The 24694-nt window shown below is 43.9% G+C and overlaps 1 protein-coding gene across 1 annotated transcript in view; it reads left to right on the forward strand.

Moving 5' to 3' along the window:
• The first annotated feature begins 510 nt into the window (after nucleotides 1–510).
• The window catches only part of AGPS (alkylglycerone phosphate synthase), a 394780-nt gene continuing 370596 nt past the window's right edge, over nucleotides 511–24694 (forward strand). The window contains exon 1 of the mRNA XM_029605879.1: nucleotides 511–835. Within this exon, the coding sequence (XP_029461739.1) occupies nucleotides 699–835 (137 nt within the window). The 5' untranslated portion in view covers nucleotides 511–698. The remainder of the gene's footprint in view (nucleotides 836–24694) is intronic.

Here is a 24694-nt window from a genome sequence, read left to right on the forward strand (position 1 = left end):
TCTACCTGGAAATGTTTTAGATGCTAATGGTTGCTCAGTTAAACTCTGACAATGTTCTAAACATGGGAGCCAATTTAAATGATTTGGAGTGTTAAACTCAACACAAATTATTCCTCTTGGCCACAGTGAAGGTTTGCTTAATACCCAAGCAACCACAAGGCTGGCACCTATGGTTCTAGAAGTGGCTACACACAGTTTCTGAAGTAATCGTACAGCATGTTTCAATGACAGGCAGACTCAGCTCAGAATTCCAGATCTTCAGGGAGACTCCGGGGCGGCGGCACTGTCTCCTGCTCTCCTGCTCACCATTCTTTTGCTGTACCCATTCTGCACTGAAATTATAACAGGAGAAAAAAGGGATATGGGGGTTATGGAAGAAGTCATGGAAAGCAAGAGCTCTTCACTTCAACTTACTTGCTGGAACAGTAAAGGCAGTTCCCACCCACAAATTGATTCATGACACACATTAGAGACCAGGCCCCGCCCCTCTCTTTGGAGACCGCTGTTGCGCATGTGTCTAACTGTGGAACGCTTGGGTCAGGGTAGCCTGGCAGCAGCAGCAAGAGAAGGTTGCCTTCCACTTCCCTCCACGAGTGAATTGGTTGCTTAGGAACCCGACCGCTGTGCATGCTGGGATGCAGCAGAGTCTTCCCGTTATGACCTTTCACCCTAGCCCTTCAAGCTAACAACACGGAAGCATGGCGGCGGGATCTTCGGCTGCTCAGCGCCGGCTCAGGATCATCTCGGGACACGTACAGCCGTCCCATTCACAGGAAGCGCTTTCCCTCCATCCGTGCAGCGCGCCGGCGGCTGCAGGTAGCATTCCCAAAAGGAGGTGTGTATGTGAGGGAGACTGGGTGCAGAGCGGGGCAGGGAACCGCAGCTACCACCACCGCTTCCCGGCTGTGGAAGTGGGCGCGGTGCTTTTCTCCCGCGCTGCTCCACAGACAGGCCTGCGCTTCCCTTTTAGGAGAGCTGTTTCTGTGAGCAATGGGTTGTAGCTCATGGGCTCAATACCTGCTTCCTGTCCTAGGCGTCTAAACTTCACTGACAAAGTTTTATTTATTTCTGTGTATCTTGCAGACCTTGGAATTTCTAATTGTTCTTATGCGAAAGGGCAATGATTATTTTTTCCCCTAAAAGTGACGTTATTTCGATGCGAAGTTGGTGTGTACTTCGTGTCCGCCACGGTCAGATTTCGTGATCAGAGAGGTTAAATGCTCATACTTTTCAGTTATAGGATGCATTTTGCTTTCTTTTTCTTGAGGGACGCTACTTATAAAAGGAAATCGTGCAGAAATAACATGGCGAATTATTTTAGGAGCGGGTAGCAATTACTTACTTTTATCATAATCTACACTCACGTTGATCAAGCAGACTGTTTCAAAGGTGTAACACCAAATAATTTTATATATAGTGTATTAATGGTTAAAGTGCAATGGAGATGTACGTTTTCTTGGTAAAACATTTTGGATAGGTGCATGCATTCTAAGAGCTACTAAATAAGATGTGAAGCTGTTGGGTGTACTGCTATTATAGGAGAGAGTTTCTAGTGCTTACCAGGTTTAAGATTTTATAGATTTTTTTTTTCTGTTTTTGTGGTTCCAAGCTATTGACTAAAGCTTATTCAGCTATATCTGGGTTGACCATATTGCTCTGTGTCCAAGGAGAAGAGGAATTTTATCTTACCCCATTGTATGCATGGAGAGACACCCCCCCCCCCCCCCCCCCCCCAACTCAATCTGGGAAATCAGAACTACATTTCCATGCATGGGTTGGGGTAAAACCAGGACTGACTTACCCTGTTCCCTTGAAATGGAACTATATGGTCACCCTTGCTATACTTCACACAGACCCCCTTGCAGATGAGAAGAAACTAAGTATGATTGTACACAACTAGAGTCACTTGTTGATCTCCAAAAATCTATCTATCTATATAAGAAGGATCAATCTTGTTACATTTATTTAAAAGATTTGTAGCCTGCATTATCCTCAGTTTTAGGTGAATAACAGATACAGTAATAGTCACAAAACAATACATGCTCCTATAGGAACAATAAAACTCTAACTTGATATTGTGGAGAGAGATCAGAAAGAATCTAGGATGGCATCATGTGAGATTACAAGGTTTCATTGTAGTGTTGAAATAGGGAATACTGACCAACTGCTAGGAATAGGAAGGTCATTTTGCAAAGCTAGTTGATGGGACATGCTGTATGAGAGTCTGAGCAATGGAATAGAGACCTACAAAGATCCTTTTTAATTTTGGTTTTTTCTTCAAGCATAATTGTTTAGATACAGATGGACAAGGCCTTAATAAATCTGGTTCAGAACTAGGATCCACCTCCAAAATTAGGAGTTAGGAAGTAGATGGACTTGGTGGCCTTGGGATGGAAGGAAGAAGACAGGAACAGTGGAGGAGATGAGCGAGAAAATATTTAGACCAGATGGATGTGTATTGTTTTATGGCAGAAATTTTGGATAGCAGACCCTACCACACAAGATAATTGTGCAGCAAATTTTAAATTTAAGGCAGTGATTAAATATTCTTTTCTAATCTTTCTGTGCCCACTGTCTTAATGCATTCTTAACCACTACCAAAAAGAATGCGTTGGAGAAGACTGAATTCATCTGTCCAAACCTCCGTAAATCAGTCGGCAGTGAAGGAATAGTGTGGAAAAACATAAACCTAAGTCTATTTGTGTGAATGTAGGTCACATGGTATACTGGGTAGCCTGTCTGACTAGGTACAGAGCAAATTATTCAAGGAATATCAAAGAACGGAGGCCAGCTCAGCGTTTGTGATTATATTGATATTATATAAGTTACTACAGGTTGTCCCATCTAAGAATACACTTCAGAATGAAGATCAATTAACTAAACAGTCAAGTGGAGAATGACAGCATTTCAGTATTCAGATAGTACTAAACAATTTCCTGATTCATGAACAGAGGTGGATATTCTTGTAAAAAAGTTAGGAGCCGGGGGTCAAAAATCTTTATAGCCTTTTTTTTTTTCCCTTGGCTTATTTTTCTTTTGACCTTTTTGTTTGCAGCTGAAGAGCTATTATTTCTGGGCAAGCCACTCTTGCCCTTGCTGATATTTGTTTTCATGCCATGAGCATGAAGTTGTCGTTTTCTTGCAGCACTGTTCTGACCAGCATAAGAACTTAAGAAATGCCATGCTAGGTGAGACCAAGGTCCATTGAGCCAAGCGTCCTAGCTCTGATAGTAGCCATGCAGGTCACTAGAACCTCCAACAAAGCGACCCTCCAAGTGCCATCCTTAAAGAAGGCACACTCACATCCATGAGAAATCGGGCCCTCTCCATTGCTGGCCCCACGCTTTGGAACTCACTACCGACCAACCTTAGGCTAGAGTCAAGCACTGCGAAATTTATATCCCTATTAAAGACTTGGGTTTTCAAACAAGCTTTCCCCCAAAACTCTTTACAGTCCCACTGTCTACTCGCTCCCTACAGTTACACCTGATACTATCCTATACTGTACATACATAGTTATGTTATAATTGCTCCTTCACATGTTTTTTCCTGTCCTCAAGTTGCCCGTTGCGATTGTTATTGCTCCTTTCTTCGCTTTTCTTTGGTTCTATGTATCCCCTCCCCTTTCCCTGTTTATTGTAATTTCCATTCTATAAGTTCGCTGTAAACCGATATGATGTCTCCACTAATATCGGTATAGAAGATTTTTAAAATAAATAAACCTATCTTAGACCCATCTATGCTAGTTGCTTTGCACATTCTCTAGCAACAGATTTCACAGCTTGATTGTGTGCTGAATGAAAAAGTACTTCTATGATTTGTTTTAAATGTGCTCATTGTTAATTTCATGGAGCATACCCATGTTTAATATTATTTAAAAGGGTAAATAACTATCCTTTATTTTCTTAGCTATAGGCAGATGAATCCAAAACCAGTGGGTTATGCACCTCTACCAGCAGATGGAGACAGAGCAAAACTGCATCGCAGTATATATACCCCTGCAGCGACAGCCCGCCAGTATTCTTCGTCTCCAGAAGATGATGGACATGCATCTCCCTACTGGAGATTGCTTTAAAGTTTTGAAGGAGAAAAGATGGAAATTAATTTGCCCTGTTTTCCTGTGGTGATACCTTAAGGTCCCTCCCTCCCTCAGTTGAGAATTCCTGAGGTGATTTCCGCGGTCCCTCAGATGAGTGCCTTGGTCCAGTAGCTGGTTTTTCAACTGGTGTGGGCTTAGCTGTAAACAAAAAAAAAAAAAAAAAGCTGAAAAGCAAGCAGGTGCAGGAACAGAGCGCAGTGGTGAAGGTTTATGCTCTCTCCTCCCCCACAGCCGGAGATCGACCTTGTACTCAGCCGGGATGGGCTGAGCTCAGGTAAAGGTATTGTTAGGAAAAAAAAAAAAGACGAAGAGAAGGGGAGTTGAGTAGGGATTCCCCCCCCCCCCCCCCGGTTTCTGCATGATCCAGCGGTCATTCCCACCTCCGGTGGAGTGCAGGGAACAGGGGCTGCCTGGCAAGTTGAGCAGCTCTTGCGATTAGGCCCCACTCTAAGGCTTGTCTGGTTTGCTGCATGGTAGGCTACGACGGCATTTTTGCGCATTTTCTTTTGTGTCGCAGACTGCCCTGTTCAGTTTCCATTGGATTGTGCTAATGCTCCTGACTGTGGCCCATTGTGCGCCTGGCTAGGCGCCTAGTTAGTTGTGTAGGAGTGCCTACCAGAGTGCCCATTTGCAAGGACATGCACCTTTTTGTGCACATGCAGGTGCCTCATTATCTGAGCGTACTGAAGGAGCTCAGGTTGGATGTTTATATATGCCCAGTGTTGTGTGCCTAATTTTTTTGGGGGAGTGCACTGTTGCTAGATGCCTGTTAGGACATATTGGCAGACTATGGTGCCTATATTGAAGAACCCTGTGTGTTGCTTGTCATATTCGGGCATCTCAACCTGGTGTTCCCTTGAATTTGTATCAGCGCTGTTTGGAGGCTCATGGAGAATTAGCGCCTTCTGATTTTACTAAGCCTTTTTCCTTCCAGTCTGGTTTGGGAAAGGAAAAAGAGCTGCCAGAAGGGTCGCCTGATTTTGGAGCTGCCCTAACTGGTTAACCAACCTTTGGTTAACGGCCAAAGTCCTGTGGGATTTTAAACATTTGTCAGCAGGGGAAGGTAGTTCAGTGGGCACAGGACAGCTGCCCTTTGGTTTTGGCATGGATCCTTCTGCCTTTTTGTGGATAGATTTTTTTTTTTTTTTCTTTCAAGGTCTGCACTCCTTCCTCAGGCTCAGTCCCCGGCCCTAGTTAATTTTAACAATTCAGGAGCACAAGCGCTGAAATCCCGCACGCCTGATGCTGCAGGCAAGCGTCGGGATACACATGGAGATGGCCTTCTTGATGGGGATCCAGATGGCATAGCTGATGAAGACTGATCCTTACTCTGTAAAGGATGGGGAAATTCCTCCGGGATTGGAGCCATATAGAACTATGTTGAGGTTCTTTCATAGAGATGAGTTACTGGCTCTAATTTCCCAGACATTGAAGATACTGGGAGTAACTGGGGCTGCATTCGTGTCTGAGCCAATGAAAGATCCCATTTTGATTTTTTTGTGTAAAGACTTGTGCTTCTTCCCTATTATGGATACCATTCAAGAATTAATTGAACTTGAATGGGGTGTCCCAGAAGTACATTTTAAAGGGGGATGACGCTTGGAAGGACTATACCCCCTGGATCTAGCTGCGAGAGAGCTATTGCGTTTTCCGAAGGTGGATGCGCATGTGTGTGCCGTTGCAAGTGGACGACTATTCCCATAGAAGGGGGAGCGGTCTTGAAGGATGCACAGTATAGGAGAATTGAGACTATTCTTAAGCAGGCCTTTGAAGCATTGGCAATGAATTTGCAGATAGCTTCCTGTTGTTCCCTGGTGGCTTGCTCGCTCTTGTTTGTTCTCTTAGGAGATTGATGAATCTGGTGTAAATTCCATGGCAGTGATGGAACCAGCAGCCGCCTTTTTGGCAGATGTGGGCTGCGATTTGGTCCACACTTCGGCCAGAGGAGTCGCTTCGGTAATAGCATCAGCTATGGCTGAGAAATTGGTCAGCTAATACAACCTTGAAATCTAACCTTACGAAGTTGCCCTTTAAAGGCTTGCTCTTATTTGGGAGTGAGCTGGTCAAAATGGCCAGTAAGCGGAGTAAGTTCCTGGATTACAAGAAACATGCGCCACGTTCTTCTACACAGGAGGTAGCACTAGAGGGTACAGACATTTTTGACCCTAAAGAGGAGTGCCTTTTCAGAGGAATTCATCTTTGGGTAGATCTCAGTCCTTTCATCCCAGGCAGCCCTGACGGGGTGCAGGTTCTTGTAGTGGAGCACCCCGAGCCTCCCAATGAAGGTGGGCCCACCCAGCTCTGGGATTGGGAGATAGGAGGTCGCCTCTCTCTCTCTCTCTCTCTCTCTCTCCCTTTTTTTTTTTTTTTTTAATCAGAGGCGGGTTGAGATCTCGACAAACCAGTGGTTTCTGGAGGTGAAAAGAGATGGCTATGCGTTGGAGTTTCGCAACGTTCCATGGGATGTGTTCATGGTGTCTCCCTGCAACTCTCCGCAGAAGAGACAGGTAGTGGAGTGTATGTTGTCAAGATTCCTCAGCCTTGTGTGCTGTGGTTCTAGTGCCAATATCTCAAGAAGATACAGGCTGATATTCCATTTATTTCATTGTGCCCAAGAAGGAGGGCCTTTTTTTGTCCCATCCTGGATCTCAAAGGCGTCCATCGTCATAGAAACATAGAAATGACGGCAGAAGAAGACCAAACGGCCCATCCAGTCTGCCCAGCAAGCTTCACACATTTTTTTCTCTCATACTTATCTGTTTCTCTTAGCTCTTGGTTCTATTTCCCTTCCACCCCCACCATTAATGTAGAAAGCAGTGATGGAGCTGCATCCAAGTGAAATATCTAGCTTGATTAGTTAGGGGTAGTAGGGGTAGTAACTGCCGCAATAAGCAAGCTACACCCATGCTTATTTGTTTTACCCAGACTATGTTATACAGCCCTTATTGGTGGTTTTTCTTCTCCCCTGCCGTTGAAGCAGGGAGCTATGCTGGATATGCTTGAAGTATCAGTTTATTCTTCTCCCATGCTGTAGAAGCAGAGAGCCATGCTGGATATGCATCGAAAGTGAAGTATCAGGCACATTTGGTTTGGGGTAGCAACCGCCGTAACAAGCCAGCTACTCCCCGCTTTGTGAGTGCGAACCCTTTTTTCTTCTCCCCTGCCGTTGAAGCAGAGAACTATGCTGTATATGCATAGAAATTGAAGTATCAGGCTTATTTGGTTTGGGGTAGTAACTGCCGTAACAAGCCAGCTACTCCCCTCTTTGTGAGTGCAGATCCTTTATTCCACATTTCCTCTTGCTGTTGAAGCTAGAACGATGTTGGAGTCACAGTAAGCATGTGTACGTTTATTGAATAAGGGTATTGTCTCCAGGCAGTAGCCATCATTCTGGCGAGTCATCCACTCTTCATTGGCGGCCTCTTGACTTCATTGGCGGCCTCATCTACAAGTGAAGCATTTTCTCACAAAGACATTGTGCTCGGTGATAAATAGCCATTCAGTTGGGGGAATTTCTTACCCCTTTGGATCTGTCAGAAGCATATCTTCACATTCCCATCTGACTAGAACATCAATGCTTCTTGTGGTTCGCAGTTCTGGGGCGCCACTTTCAGTTTTGAGTGCTGCCCTTGGTCTGGCCACTGCTCTCAGAACCTATTCCAAGGTAATGGTGGTAATTGCAGCAGAGTTGAGAGAGGATGGACTCTTAGTACACCCGTATTTGATAACTGGCTGATTTGCACCAAGTTGCTGGAAAAGAGCTGCCTGGTGATTCACAAGGTGATTTCCCTGTTGCGGGAGCTCGGCCAGGTGGTGAACCTAGCCAAGTACAGTATTTAGCCTACTCAGATACTGGAATACCTGGGGTTCAGTTTGACATGAAGCAGGCCAAGGTGTTCTTGCTGGAAGCTCGAATTCAGAAGTTGCTAGCTGAACTCTGTTGTTGTACACTCTGCACCCGACCGTATGGTTTTACCTGTAGGTTCCTTGGCTTATTGGCGGCGACCCTGGTAGGCGAGGGCGCATATATGTCCTCTTCAGCACTCCGCAGTCTTAAAACTATTCGATTCAGCTCCACCTGCTGATGGAGGTCTTCTCCCAACTGCAGTGGTCGCTGCAGGTAGATCAACTACGCGGAAGGGAGTTTCGCTATCCCCTCCGGACTGGCTAGTCCTTTCAACAGATGTGAGTCTCCTTGGTTGGGGAGCTCACTGTCAGGAGCTGATGGCGCAAGGGTGTAGGAGTGCAGAGAGTCTCTCTGGAATATCAATCGCCTGGCGGCCAGGGCAGTCTGTTTGGCATGTTTACAATTCGGCAACAGGCTGCAGGGTTGCTTGGACAATGCAACAACTGTGGCTTAAATCAATTGGCAGGGAGGTACCAAGAGCCAGCAAGTGTCACTGGAAATAGATCATCTTATGGAATGGGCAGAAGTGCTTCTTCAGGCAATCTCGCACATCGCAGGCTAAGACAACGTAAGAGCAGACTTTCTAAGCAGGGAGAGTCTGGATCCAGGAGAGTGAGTGTTGTCAGATGAGTTTCAGCTGATTCAGGATCACTGGGGTCTCCCGTTCCTGAAACTGTTGGTGACTTTGTGCATTGCATAGGTTTTGCGCTTCTTCAGTCACAGAAGAGATCTGAGGTCATTGGGGATCAATGCCCTAGAGCAGGAGTGACTAGATGACAAGTTACTGTATGCCTTTTCTCCATGGCCCATGTAGGGCAGATTGATTCGAGGGATTGAATGCACAGAGGGATGGTGCTCTTGATTGCTCCAGATTGGCCCAGGAGACCATGGCATGCAAATCTTTGGAGGCTCCTGGTGGATTCCGCTCTTCAACTTCCGGCACACAGGAACCTGTTCTTCATGAAGACCTGACTCGATTTTCTCTTACGGTATAGCCCTTGACGGGGCTTGATTGCTGAAATGTGGATACTCTGTGGCAATGATCTCTGCCTTGCTAAGAGCTAGAAAGTTCTCCACTTCCTTGGCCTATGTGCGGATCGGAGAGTGTTTGAGTCTTAGGGTGAGGATCGCAATACTCTTCCTTGTTCGGTCAAGATACCGTTCATTTTGGAATTTTTGCAGGATGGCTTGAATAAAGGATTGGCCCCTTTATTCCTTAAGGGTTCAAGAAATTGCTCTCGTCTGTTTCAGGGGTCTGGTCAATGGTAGATCCTTGTTGGCTCGTTCTGATGTCTGTTTTCTGAAAGGAGTGGAACATCTTTATCCATCTTTGTGTTTTTGGTGCCTCTATGGAGTCTCAATTTGGTTTTGGATTTTTTGGTAGGCCCTATGTCTCGACTGCTATGTACTTTGTCCTTGCAGTTTCTGACCTTGACAACAGTGTTCCTTGTGGCAAATTGTTGGGCGAGTAGGGTTTCTGAGCTGCAGGCCTTGTCTTGCCAGAATACGTTTCTCTTTTTACTGAAACTGGTCTGTGAGTTTCAATTGAACCAGTGATGTCCATCATTAAAGTTGGTTTCTTTAAATTACGTATTCTATCCGGCTTACGTCATTTGTTACACTACCATTATTTTCTACTCTTTGTTTGTGCAGTCATTTTTCCTCATTGATTATTGCAACAGCCTTTATTTGGTCTTCCGTCTAATTCTCTGTATCCACTTCAACTTCTTCTCAACTCTACTGCCAGATTGATTACAGGGGTCAAATGCTTTGAACATATTTCTCCTGTCTTTGAAAGGCTGAAGTGGTTGCTGATTGAACAAAGAATTCACTGTAAAATCTGCATGACAATATTTAAGTTAAGTATTCATTCTTGCTTATGGTCAAATGCTTTACTAAAAATCTATAAACCCTCCCAAAAACTTAGATCATCTCAACAAGGTCTCCTTGATGTTCGATCTGTATGCCACGTCCACCTCACTATTACAAGGGAATCTGCTTTTTCATTTGCTGCACCAACCCTTTGGAACTTCTTACTCATGAAGCTTAGGCTTGAAGACTGTCTTAAGAAATTTAGACTTCTTTTAAAAAGCTTTTTGTTGAAGCAAGCTTTCCCTTGATGCTTTCATGAGACTTTTTCCTTTTTTGACTTCCTTTTATATGTGCAGCTTATAGTCATTGTTTTATTGTCTTTTATTTGTATTTGTTTTTTATGAGTGTTATTTTATTGTAAATCGCTTAGATCTTCTTGTGTTAAGCGATTAATAAATTTTAAGAAATGAAAACATCTCCCTGCCATCTCTGGTCAGGAAGAGAGATGTAGAAGCATCTCATTTGTTGCGGTCCTTGGATGTCAAGTGGCGTATTGTCAGATATCTGGAGGTCACTGGGCCTTTGCATAGGTCGGATCGCCTGTTTGTCCTCCATGGCAGCACTAGACGGGGAAAGCTAGTCTTGCGGGCTACAATAGTTCACTGGATTTAGGAGGTAGTCATAACTGCATATGTGGATGCTGGCAAGCTGTTACCTAGTTGGATTTGGGCCCATTCCACTCAAGTTCAGGCAGTATCAAGGGCAGAAGTTAGATTGTCTCCCATCAACATTTGCTGAGCTGCGACGTGGTCCTCCTTACACACTTTTCCAGGTATTATCATCTGGATGTGCAAGCCCGGGAGGATGCAACCTGGACCCTAAGAAATGAGATATTACTACTTATCTGATAATTTCCTTTTCTTTAGGACAGTCAAATGAATCCAGCTTCCCTCCCTTGGCTGCCGTATAATTGCATAATCTCCTTTGTGCCTATGTGTTACAGGGTTTACTGGTAAGTGTTACTCCAGTTCCTAGACTAGTGTTATTACATTTTTGTCTGAGCTCAGTGTTACCTGTTGGCTGAGTATTGCAATGGTTATCTGTTTTAAATCAAGTTTTTTGCTAGTCTGTCCACCGATGCTTTTGAAGAGAATATTGGCAGGCTGATGTAACTGCAGGGGTGTATATACTGTGATGGTGGTCAACTCAGTCTTCATCTGCTGGTTGGAATGCATAACCCACTTGTTCTGAATTCATCTGACTTCCTAAAGAAAAGGAAATTATCAGGTAAGTAGTAGTTTCTCATTCCTAACAAAAACCTTGCACCACAATGGTATTGATAGCTATAACACACACTCCAAAGAATACACTATCACGTTAACACGAGCAATAATGACATGAGGCAGGTGGCAACTTAGAGACTAACTAGCTGGGTGGCTGGTGGACATGAGAACCGCCTGGTAACTTGCCTGCCTGGTGCGAAGGTGGCAGACCTCACACGTCACCTAGATAGGATTATAGACAGTGCTGGGGAGGAGTTGGCTGTCATCGTACATGTGGTTTGGCCTCTGTTGGAAACAGGATGCTGGGCTTGATGGACCCTTGGTCTGATCCAGCATGGCAATTTATGTTCTTATGGGCACCAACGACATAGGAAAATGTGGGAGGGAGGATCTAGAAGCCAAATTTAGGATTTTAGGTACAAAGCTGAAATCCAGAACCTCCAGGGTGGCATTCTCTGAAATGCTCCCTGTTTCACATGCAGGTACCCAGAGGCAGTCAGAGCTCCGGAGTCTCAATGGATGAGATGATGGTGCAGGGAAGAGGGATTCAGTTTTGTATGCTTCCTTGATTTCTTAGCGTTTCATCATCTGATCATTTTGGCCAGGTGGAAGATAGTATACTCCTATCACTATACTCTTACCCAACACACATGGGTTTTCTACCTATATAGATTCTACTGAGCATTTAGTCTCTTGTATGATCTTTATCCTGTTGGACTTTATAGCCTCCCGGATATAAAGTGCTTCATCCCCACCAAGTTGATCCTCCCTATCATTGTGGTATAATTTATACCCTAATATAGCATTGACCCATTGATTATCGTCCTTCCACCAGGTCTCTGAGATGCCAATTATGTCTATCTCATCATTCACTGCTATACATTCAAACTCTTCCATCTTACTTCTGGCACTGGCATACAGACATTTCAAAGTGCATTTTTTGTTTGTATTAACAACCTTTTTTCAGTTGCTATGCAGCAGTCAAAAAAGCAAACAGTGTTAGGAATTATGAGGAAGGGAATGGTGAATAAAACAGAAAATGTCATAATCCCTCTGTATCGCTCCATGGTGAGACTGTGCCTTGAGTACTGAGTACAGTTCTGGTTGCCGTATCTTAAAAAAAAAAAAAAAAAAAAAAGATATAGTTGCGATGGAGAAGGTACAGATAAGGGCAACCAAAATGATAAAGGGGATGGAATAGCTCCCCTATGAGGAAAGGCTAAAGAGGTTAGGGCTGTTCAGCTTAGAAAAGAGATGGCTGAGGGGGGGATTTGATAGAGCTCTCTAAAATCAGGAGAGGTCTAGAACGGGTAAATGTGAATTGGTTATTTACTCTTTTGGATAATAGAAGGACTAGGGGATACTCCATGAAGTTAGCAAGTAGCACATTTAAAACTAATTGGAGAAAATTCTTTTTCACTCAATGCACAGTTAAGCTTTGGAATTTGTTGCTAGAGAATGTGATTAGAGCAGTTAGTATAGCTGGGTTTAAAAAAGGTTTGGACAAATTCATGGAGTAGAAGTCCATTAACTGCTATTAATCAAGTTGTCTTAGAGAATAGCCACTGCTATTACTGGCATCAGTAGCATGGGATCTACTTAGTGTTTGGGTACTTGTAGTCTGGATTGGCTACTGTTGGGGAAACAGGATGCTGGGCTTGATGGACCCTTGGTCTGACCCAGTATTGCAGTTTCTATGTTCTTAACCAATTTGAGGCATGAGCTTTCGAGAACAGAGACCACTTCATCAGATGCATAAAGTGTAGTTCAGAGGTGGGTAAAATATATGGAAATGGGGGGAGATAGAGAACAAAGAGAAGGCATTGAGTAGGCAGACAGGGTGTGGTAACAGTGATTATATTAGTCCAGACTGACAGCTGAGGTAAGTGTGAAAAGACAGAATGATGTGAGAACAGTTACGTTCATAGATAGTTATAGTGTGTTATGAATCCATTGTTTCTATTCTGACCTAGGGTGATGGTGTTAAGTTTTTTTATGAGTTCTAATTCAGGAGTTTCACGCTGGAGTGTTCCTTTGAAGCTCCTTTTCAGGATTATGGCAAATTTAAGGTCAGATAAGAATGTCCTGGAAGGTTGAAATGTTCACCTGCTGGTTTTTGAATGTTGCCATTTCTAATGTCGGATTTATGTCCATTTATTGCTTTTCTTTAGGGGTTGACCTGTTTGTCCTATGTAGATAGTAGAGGAGCATTGTTGGCAGGTGATAGTATATATTACATTGGAAGAAGAGCAGGTGAATGAGCCCTGGATATTGTTGTTGATATTGTTGCATCCTGTGATGGTGTTGCCTGGGTTAATAGGTGGACAGAGTTGGCATCTGGGTTTCTGGCAGGGTCTGGTTCCAGAGTTGGTGTCGTCGTCGTTCAGTTTGTTGTTGCTGTTGAGTATTCATTTGAAGTTGGTGGTGTTGGTAGGCCAGGATAGGCTTTCCACCCACGGCCTGTGAGAGGGTGATATTGTCCAGGAAGGAGTTGATGATATGTTTCAGTGGTTTCAACTGGGAGCTATAGGTAAAAACCAGAGGTATTCTGTTTTCTTCTTTGAGATGGTTATGTAGCAGAGTGCTCCTCGGTATCTGTTTTCTTACCTCATTGGGTAGGTATTGTAATTCCAAAAATGTCTGTTGTAATTTCTCCAGATAGGTCTCTCTCTCTCCGAGGGGTCAGAACAGATGCGATTTACTGTAGGGCTTGGCTGGAGACAGTGGGACCCAGTGGTTGATTTAGAACAAGGTTTCCTCAACTCCTATACCCAGAAGCTGTTCCTCTACCTAAGGTACGCTGATGACATCTTCATCATCTGGACCCATGAGCTTGAAGCACTTATAGAATTCCACTAAGAATTCAGACGCCACCCCACCATCAACCTGAGCCTGGAACAATCCACACAAGTCCAGTTTCTGGATACCACTGTCCAACTACATGAGCAGCACATAAGAACCACATTATAGCAGAAACCAACCAACTGCCATACATACCTTCGTGCCTCCAGCTTCCACCTACCACCAGTTCCATTGCCTACCGTAACAAACTGTAATATGAAAAAAATGAGTGTTTCTGAACAGCAGTATTCTTAAATGAAAGGTTTTCAGTAGATGTGCAATATAAAGTAACAACCAGTGAGAGAATGACTATTTACTTTCATATTTCATCTTGTCACAGTTTGAAGAACATTTGATTTACATTGCAGGGTTGTTTCTTTCATATTGCAATTTGCCGCTTCATGATTCTCTTTACTAGATTTCTGACTAATTGTCATAATTGCTAATTGTTGCTAGATTGGGCATCCAGAATTTGTTTAAAAAAAAAATTAGTGGCATATGCAAATTTTCACACATAAGAAACAATTTAATATTAAAGTTGAAGAGAATATGAAAGTTAAATACTATAGCAGTTATTTTGTATGTATTCTGTGATATATTGCTTTTTTCCCCCAGTCTATAGCTTTTAGCAGAAATTGCTCTGCCATAGTTGTAGCCCTGATACTAAGTTCCATGGGTAAATCTGCAGCATTCCTCTTTAATGTTACTCAGTTCAGATAAAAAGTTCATAAAAATGGAGATCTACTTTAGTTTTTTACTCAGACAATATTTTAATGTAAAACTACACATAATCTACAAAATGGGGAAAGAAATATGGCTTGACAATATACGTTTTATTGCTTAATAGTGAATCCAGGAGATTGGCCTTTGTTCATTCAATCAGTGGGAAAGTAAAGAACCAGCTAGTACTCGTTTTATGGCACAAAAACCCCCCAGTTATGCTGGGGAAACAAGTAACAAGCACCATTTCAGAATTAACAAATGTGGACTGTTATACTGAGCTGACAACTAAAGATACAAAACAATTTACGTCCATGAAGCACAGCAAACACGTAATGAAAAGCACAAGTAATTAGATTGTTTTTCAATGTATTCTGTACAATGCATTCTGCACCTATGCTAAAAGAAAAAGCTTGCTACAACTTAACCTCCAAAACTTTGTTAGAAAACAGAGAAAACATGATGGCAGAAAAAGACTGTATGCCCATCCAGTCTGCCCATCCATCCAATTAATTTAGCGTTATAATTCTCATCACTTCCTTAGAGATCCACTCGTTCTAGGGCTTCCTTTCCATTAAAGGCTCACCTCCTGTGCATGGAAACCTTTGAGATATTTGAATGTCTCAATCATATCTCCCCATCTCGCCTTTTCTCGAGGGTATACATGTTTAGATTTTAAACCTAACCCCGTTTGCTTTAGAACAAAAACTACTGACCATTTTAGTAGCTGCCCTCTGGACTGACTCCATCCTTTTGAAGGTGCAATCTCCAGAATTGTACACCGTATGCCAAGTGAGCTCTCACTAGGGACTTATACAAGGCCTAAACTAACCCTAATGCTGTGATACTAGTTAACTAGGTTCTTTGCAGGTGAGGATATATTTCAAAAGCAATTTTAGGACCTGGGATGTTCAGACCAAAAGATATTGCTGACTTGTTAAAGGACCTTCACTGGCTCCTTGTGCCAGTTTGAATAAAATTTAAACTTCTAACTTTGCCATTGAAAGTCCTAAGAGGTTCAGGTCCATCACACCTACATGTGAGACTATCCTGGTACAAACCTACACCTGAGATTTAGCCAGGAAGCCTATTTACATGTCATGTTCCAACCTATGCAGTTTTAAAAGCATAAGGTGAATTATATAAACTGCCTAAAAACAGATCCAAACGTAAGGCAACAAGTCCCTAAAACGGAAAAATTAATATTTTTAATATTACTTATGAGGGCTAAATGTAAGTGAGAACTGAAAAAAGTTTATTAAAACCAGTGAGCAGCAAGAGATCTTATAACGAAATAATGTCTGTTTTTACATACCTGATGAAAAGGAAAATGTGAAGAAAAGCAAACTGGAGGTATTTACCTTATTTTTTGCTCCATAAGACGCACCTGACCATAAGATGCACCTAGGATTCAGAGGGTGAAAATTAAAAAAAAAAAAAAAAATTTGTGCTAAACCGGCTCTGTCCCCGGGTGTCTGTGCGTCTTATGGAACAAATTAGGGGCGTGCATAACTTTTTTTTTTTTTTTTTTTCTCCTCCCCATTTTGTTTTCGGGTCTGGGGAGGGCCATTTCGGTCCACTCCCCAGAGCAGAAAACATTTCTTTCTCTGGGAACCCCCCACCCTCCTGACCCCCCCTCCAAGACCTGCCAAAAGTCCCTGGTGGTCCAGCGGGGGTCCGGGAGCGATCTACTGGGCTTGGGCCGTCGGCTGCCAGTAACCAAAATGGCGCCGACGGCCCTATGCCCTTACTATGTCACTGGGGCCGACCAATGGCAGCGGTAGCCCCTGTGACATAGTAAGGGCATAGGGCCGTCGGCGCCATTTTGGTTACTGGCAGCTGACGGCCCAAGCCCAGGAGATCGCTCCCGGACCCCTGCTGGACCACCAGGGACTTTTGGCAGGTCTTGGGGGAGCCAGGAGGGTGGGGGGGGGGGGGTTTGTTAGATTTTTAGTTTTTTTTTTTATATTCGCTCCATAAGACGCACACTGATTAAACTGGAAAAGAAGAGAATGCAGAATATAGAACCGGTAGTATAAATAGTAAAACCACGAGTGAGAAAGATGAACCACGAGGATAGCAAGAATCAATTAGAAAGAGAAGATATAAAAGTTAATCTAACTGGAAAAGGAAGCACAGCTAGCTAGATTAAGGTCACAGAGGGTGACTAATAACCATGGGTTGCCCTTAGCAATGACCATGATTCCCTATTCCCCCCCCCCCCCCCCCCCCCTTCCCTCAGCAGGGGCTGTGAATGCTGCCGCCTTCACGATCCCAGTCAGTCCTGGGTACAGAAGGCACAATTCATGAATTGAACAGGGGACTCTATACACGAGTGTGCGTTACTACCACTGAGCCACCAGATTGGCCCATTATTTCTGATTTTGATCTTTTGATTTTCTTCCTTTCTTCTACCCTCTTGCTCTTTTCTATGTAAGTCCTCTACCACTGGCCTTTGCTTGGTTCACGTCCTACAATATTTCACCATGACTTGATTCTTTCTCAGTTTCACTCATTTTAGTCTTTAAGTTAGAAAATCTTCAGCTTAGCCTGCTTAAGTGTTGGCAAGGATAGAGTTTATGTATTTGCTTATGTCTTGTTGAAGAACAAGAAATGTTTGCATTTGTGAGTTCTGAGGCCCATTTGTAGTTGTCTGGGACTGTGGTGCATTTCTACAAAAAACAAGGACAAGGATTTCATAAATGAAATCTTTGATAGGCATGCACATACTCGAAATATGTGAAGAATGTCAGTAGACTACACCAGACACGTCTTATAAACTGTATATTACAAAATTTTCTAGAATACAGTAAAGCTTTTGTAGAAGATCATATATGCAAAAAAAAAAAAGTAATACAGAAAGTAGCTTTTTGTTAAAACCTGAATGATAAGTGGTTGCATACTCGTTTTTTTAATGAGATTCTTTGGGGCCCATGCAATGCTGAGCGCACTGTATAACCCGCAGATGGACGCAGGTTGTAGAGGCGCTAACTAATCCCCTTATGCAATCCCCGGAGCAGGCGTTAATAGCTGAGTGCTGCCTCCTACTTAATATTGTTGCGACCCCCCCCCCCCCCAATTTAAATATTACATGGCGCCCCCAGGAGGGGAGCCTGGGGCACATTAAGAAAGGCACTGACTGTAACCCCCGCTTTCTGTGCATATTTATTGCATTGGCCCCTTTTGGTTTTGTGTTTTGTTTTTTTTTGTCAGCCCTTCTAGAGGACTTGGAGAGTTCAGGCTTTTATCTTTACACAAAGTTGGGTTGCCAGTTCCAAAAGCAAGTTTATATCTGAAGATGAAAGAATTCCTAAATATTTTATGGCATCCTCCCTTCAGAAGTTTGATGTACATAGTTCCAGTCCCAAAACCAGATGGTAGATAAACCAGGAATGCCTCTAAAATCGTTCCCACTTCTGATCTGTAGAGGCTGCAAATCTGTAGCAGAGCTAATTCTTAACTTGGAAATCCTATTTAGAATTCTGATTTCAGGTGTTTATAAAATATAAATTGCAGTGTTTATTTTCCATGTGTAGCACCCCCACCAGGCGATGTGGGGAGAAACCTGCCAGCAGTAGCGGGAGGTGACCTCTCCAGTCCTATGTAATAGGGCCAGATGGGGATTGCAGATTGGGGAAATGACCCAGGCATCCCAGATTCAATGCTGTTAGTATCCCTGTTCCTGAGCAGGTGACCCAGGATAAACACACTAAAACTTTCAACACAACTTTACTGTTTGTCAAAGGCGAAGAGACATAAATGGAAATCAAAACAGCAGATATGTCTCTAACAATAGCAGAATGTCACTTTTAATAACAATGATAACCCCAGGGACTTCAAAAGGCATGCAAGCAGCCCCAAAACCCCATTGAAAACTGCTAGAAATAAACATGGTTTCCCTAATCCTTGTGGTGCATGCACAAGAGAAGAAAAAAAAAGGGTGGCAGGGCTCTGGAGTTCCTGAATACACCAAATTTCCACCAGGCTGCTGTGACAGGTTGATATGGATCCTTCTGCGAAAATGGGTTTAGATCAAACTCCATGTTTTTTTGGGCAGGCGGCCAGCCACTATTGGTCCCAGTGTTTACAGCAGAGAGGGTTTCTCTGAATTGAAATCCCCCTGTAGTCTGTCCCTCCTGTAGTATTTGCAAATGTAGGGCAAAACCCCTAGCACAGTACACTTTGTGTAGCATCCAGTAAAGGAATACACCTTTAGGGAAAACACTCTGTTTTTCACTATTAGAGTTAAGGTTTAGATTGTTTTATTGGTTGTTTACTTATCTCTGTTGGCTCTTTCAATAGAGGACCGATATCCCCCCTCCACAGAAACTGCAGTCAGTGTCTCCAGCGTAGGGAAGGACAGCAAAGGGGGGGTGTTATTTCCAGCTTGACCCTGTCCCCTATTGAGAGATTCTTTCCCCTTCGCTAGTGCTCAGCAGTACTCCTCTTAGTGGAGCACACCTCCATGAGGGTTGGTTTTTTTTTTTTTTTTTTTTTTTTGCATGGTACTCTCACAAAAGCCAGATCCTTGTCAATATTAAGTCACTTAAAGTACTTGTGCTGCTCGATCCAGAGACATACATGCTCATAGGGACAGGTACCCCATCACTCGTATTTTTGTGGATGCTTTAAAATCATGGGTTTTTATTTATTTTGCTGTTTTTGTATTTTAGGCACTTTAATGAGATTACTGTTTATGACATTTCACAAAAAAACTGCTCACACTGTTTTCTTACCTGGGATATTTTATGCAAAATATGACTTACTTTTCTGTTAAAGCTTTGTAAATGCTTTTTTATATTGCAAGTACTGCAAAATCACATCATTAGCTTTTTTTGAATTCTGCAAGTCTACTACTTTTGACCATCTCTTTATCCCAGGACAAGCAGGATGCTAGTCCTCACATATGGGTGACGTCACCGACGGAGCCCAGCGCGGGAAATCTTTCTGTCAAAGTTTCTAGAAACTTTTGACTGGCCTTGTGAGGCCACTGAGCATGCCCAGCATGCCATGATATTCTCTGCCACAGGTGTCTCTCTTCAGTCTTCGCTTTTCCGCGCTGCTTCATGCATCGCGGGACCGGAGCCGTTGCGTTTTCTTCACAAAGTATTTTCTGACTGGAAAGTCATATTTTTCGATATTCTCTCTCATAGACGTCTCTCGGGGTTCTTTTTCACCGGTTGGTGAGTACCTCGGTCTTGATTCTCAATTTTGGTAAATTCTTTTCTCACGAACTCTCATTCTTCGGCCGTCGGTAACAAAATGTCTACGGGCTTCAAAAAGTGCCCTGTTTGCAATAGAAACATGTCGATCACTGACCCACATTTAGAATGTGTCCTTTGCCTCGGTGAGAAATATGATGTGAGTACATGTCCCAAATGTGCAGAGATGACCGCAAAAGGATGGAAGGCTAGGCAGGAAATAATGGAACATTTGTTCCAGCTCCAACTAATTCCTTCCCCTTCAAAATCGTCGAAGTCGTCTCTGGCTGGAGCGACTAAAAGGGCCTTGCTTAAAAAACCGCGTCCGGACGGATCGGGTGATCGTCTGTCTTTACCGTCGTCGGTACTATCGACAAAGTCGACGGACAATCTAAAGTCAAGGCATCGGCATCGTCGACCGTCATCCTCGACATGGATGTGCCAAGACGAATCTATGGCAAAGCGGCCATGGGACCAGGAAATACCGGTCCCTTCGACGCCTGGGCTTTTACCTCCATCGATTCCAGACACTCCTCAGACCTCTGCACAGGATATTTCGTTGCAGCCTCCGCCACCGCTTACAACTGCTCTGATTCCACCAGTTGTACAGTCGGAATTGTCTAATATAATTAGACAAGCGGTCATCCAGGCTCTCCAGGAGCAAACACTTTCGGTGATAATGCCGATGCCTCCAGCATCGATGCCGGTAGTAGTACTGATGCCGGTGGGCCCACCGATGCTGGTGCCTTTATTGGCATCGAGGACACCGATGGATTTGATTACTACAACACCGAGGCTTACTACGACATCAACATCTATCTTTGCCCAGATTCCATCGGGCTCTTCGATGCCGTTCTCTATTCCGTCGAGGTCTTCTGCAGCACTTCCACCGATGACTTCATCGATGACAACCACAATACCATCGAGGCAACCGTCATCCGAGCCTCCTGAAGTACAAGATCTTGCCTTTTATCGACTACTTTTGCAAAGATATCAAAATGTTATCGATAACCTACCATCCACAAAGCCTCAGGACATCTTACCATTATTTTCCACCGATGATCCACAGCCAGGCCCTTCAGGCCTTCACTTCCCTCCCAGGTCATTGCCAAAATCTCCTTACAGAGACGACCCCGATGATTCTTGGGATGACCAGCAATCTGTAACATCTTCTGAAGGATTCATGTCTGACCCTTCTCCTCCGAATCAGAGAAAGAAATCACCTCCAGAGGATTTATCATTCTCATCATTTATTCAGGACATGGCTGACTCCATTCCATTCAAACTCACAGCCGAAGAAGATACCAGACAACAAACTCTAGAAGTTTTACAGTTTGTTTGACCCGCCTAAACAAGTGCTGGCTGTGCCAATCCATGAAGTCCTCTTGGATCTCCAATGCCGCATTTGGGAGCATCCTTCTTCTGTCTCTGCAGTGAATAAGCGTGTGGACACCACTTATATAGTGCAGCCAGCTCCAGGCTACCAAAAACAACAATTACCTCACCAGTCTGTTGTAGTGGAGTCTGCACAGAAAAAATCCAGACGTGTGCGCCCACACTCATCAACTCCACCTGGTAAGGACCATAGGTTCCTTGACTCATTAGGCAGGAAAGTGTATCAGCGTTCCATCTTAAACACAAAAATTTCTGCTTACCAGTTATATATCACACAATATCAGAGGAACCTATGGAAGCAGATGGAGGAATTTGTTGCCTCTTTACCCACACAATTTCAGGAACCAGCACAGGCCGTAATCAACAAAGGCCTAGAAGCAGGGAAACACGAGGTGAGGGCAGTCTACGACAACTTTGAGACTGCTTCCAGAGCAGCAGCAGCTGGAATCACCACCCATAGATGGGCATGGCTTAAGGCCTCAGACCTCAAGCTTGAGGTTCAAGAAAAACTTGTTGATCTGCCCTGTATTGGTGACAATTTATTTGGGGCAAAGGTTCAGGAAGCAGTACAACAGCTTAAGGACCATACAGAGACTCTACATCAACTGTCTCAAACCCCACAAGACCCCCACTACACAATCTTCTCGTCACCCTTTCCGAAGAGAACCCAGACGTTCTTACTACAGGCCACGAAGATACTACCCCCAAACTTCTAGGGGTAGGTCAACCAGACCACAACAACTGTCCCAGACCAGGCAGCCTAGGCCTACCCATCCGCAACCTCCTGCACAGACAGCCCCTGTGGCAGGCTTTTGAAATACAAGCCAGAGAACAAACCCAACCTCTAAATCCCCAGCCAGACCTACCAGTGGGCGGAAGAGTATCCCATTTTCACACACACTGGCAAAGCATAACATCAGACCAATGGGTACTCTCCATAGTGTCTCGAGGCTATAAACTAAATTTCCTCTCAATTCCTCCAGAATTTCCACCAACTTCCTGCCCACAACAAAATTCTCAACTAATTCAATTACAAATAGAATTAGCCACCCTTCTGAGAGCCAGGGCCATACAGCCAGTACCCCGGACACAGCAGGGCAGAGGATTCTACTCCCGATATTTCCTCATTCCAAAGAAAACCGGAGGCCTAAGTCCCATCCTAGACCTCAGAAATCTCAACAAATTTCTGAAAGGAAAAATTCAGGATGGTTTCTCTAGGCACCATGCTTCCACTTCTTCAAACAGGAGATTGGCTTTGTTCTCTGGATCTTCAAGATGCTTACGCTCACATTCCAACATTCCCTCCTCATCGCAAGTACCTGCGCTTCATGGTAGGCCATCAACATTTCCAATACAGAGTTCTACCATTTGGACTGGCATTTGCTCCCAGAGTCTTCACCAAATGTTTAGCAGTAATAGCAGGACACCTACGCAAGGAAGGTGTCCATGTGTTCCCATATCTAGACGACTGGCTCATAGAGTCAATCTCAACAAGGAGTGCTTACCTCTCTCACTTGAACGATTGCTCTACTTCATTCCATGGGATTTCTCATCAATTATCAAAAATCCCATCTTACTCCAACTCACCTACTTCAATTCATAGGAGCAGAATTGAACACCAATCTAGCAAAGGCCATTCTACCTGTAGCTCGAGCAGACACACTCATCCTACTAGCAAAATCCATGTCCTTACAGAAACAAGCGACAGCTCATCAGTTTCTCACTTTACTGGGTCATATGGCCTCCACAGTTCGTTACGCCTATGGCAAGACTTGCCATGAGAGTTACCCAAAGGACTTTACGATCACAATGGATCCAAGCCTTTCAATCACTACATTATCCAATTCAATTGACCCAACAACTCAGATCATCTCTACATTGGTGGACAAACAGGGACAACTTGCGCAAAGGCCTACCTTTTCAGCAACCAGTCCCACAGATAACTTTAACTACAGATGCATCCACCTTGGGTTGGGGAGCGCACATAGACACTCTCCAAACTCAAGGGACTTGGACAAGCCTCGAAGCCACTTTTCAAATCAATTTCCTAGAGCTTCGAGCTATACGTTATGCGCTGCATGCATTCAAGGACTGCCTTTCACACAAGACTGTTCTGATCCAAATGGACAACACAGTAGCCATGTGGTACATCAAACAGGGAGGTACGGGCTCGTATCTCCTTTGCCAAGAAGCTGCACAGATTTGTGACTGGGCCCTAACACGCTCAATGCTCCTTCGGGCTACTTGTCTTGCAGGCATTCACAATGTAGTGGCAGATCGACTCAGTTGGCAATTCCAACCACATGAATGGTCCCTGGATCCTGCAGTAGCAACCAGGAGTTTTCAGCGTTGGGGACAACCAACATTGGATCTCTTTGCATCACATCTGAATCACAAAGTGGACAAATTCTGTTCTCTACACAAACAGAGGAACCAGCTAGCCAAGGACGCCTTTGCTCGCCCTTGGAACTCAGTCCTACTATACGCTTATCCTCCGATACCACTTATAACCAAAACTCTAGTGAAGCTACAACAGGACAAGGGGGTCCATGATACTCATAGCCCCATATTGGCCTCGACAAGTATGGTTTCCCACACTGCTAGACCTCTCAGTCAAGGATCCCATTCACCTGGGAGTAGCTCCCACTCTCATAACTCAGAATCAGGGTCGGTTGCGCAATCCCAACCTTCAATCCCTATCTCTGACAGAATGGATATTAAAAGCTTGATCTTACAACCCCTCAATCTTTCAACCAATGTATCTCAAGTACTCATAGCTTCACGTAAACCTTCCACACGAAAGAACTATTCTTCGAAATGGAAAAGATTTACTTTGTGGTGCAAGCAAAAAGATATTGATCCTTTCACTTGCCCCACTACCTTCTACTAGACTACTTGTATCACCTTTCAGGATCTGGTCTTCAGACTTCATCTGTAAGAGTACATTTAAGTGCAATCTCAGCCTACCATAACAAGATGGAAGATGCACCTATTTCCACACAACCTCTCGTAAGCAGATTTATGAGAGGTTTAACACATCTTAAACCACCAATTCGACCACCTGTCACAGACTGGGATCTGAATTTGGTATTAACAAGGCTCATGCGTTCTCCTTTCGAACACATAGATTCATGTGATTTTAAATTTCTCACATGGAAGACTACCTTCCTCATAGCCATTAAATCAGCTAGAAGGGTTAGTGAGTTGCAAGCACTTGTCACGTACGCACCTTTTACTAAGTTCCTACATGACAGAGTGGTTCTCCGTACACATCCAAAATTCCTTCCCAAAATAGTTACGGAATTCCACTTGAACCAATCCATAGTTTTACCCACATTCTTTCCAAGGCCTCATTCCCATCCAGGAGAAACAGCCTTACATACCTTGGACTAGCATTTTATATAAATCGCACTGCAGTCCACAGGAAATCTACTAA

This window comes from Rhinatrema bivittatum, chromosome 6 (assembly GCF_901001135.1).
Source record: "Rhinatrema bivittatum chromosome 6, aRhiBiv1.1, whole genome shotgun sequence".
Taxonomy (NCBI): Eukaryota; Metazoa; Chordata; class Amphibia; order Gymnophiona; family Rhinatrematidae; genus Rhinatrema; species Rhinatrema bivittatum.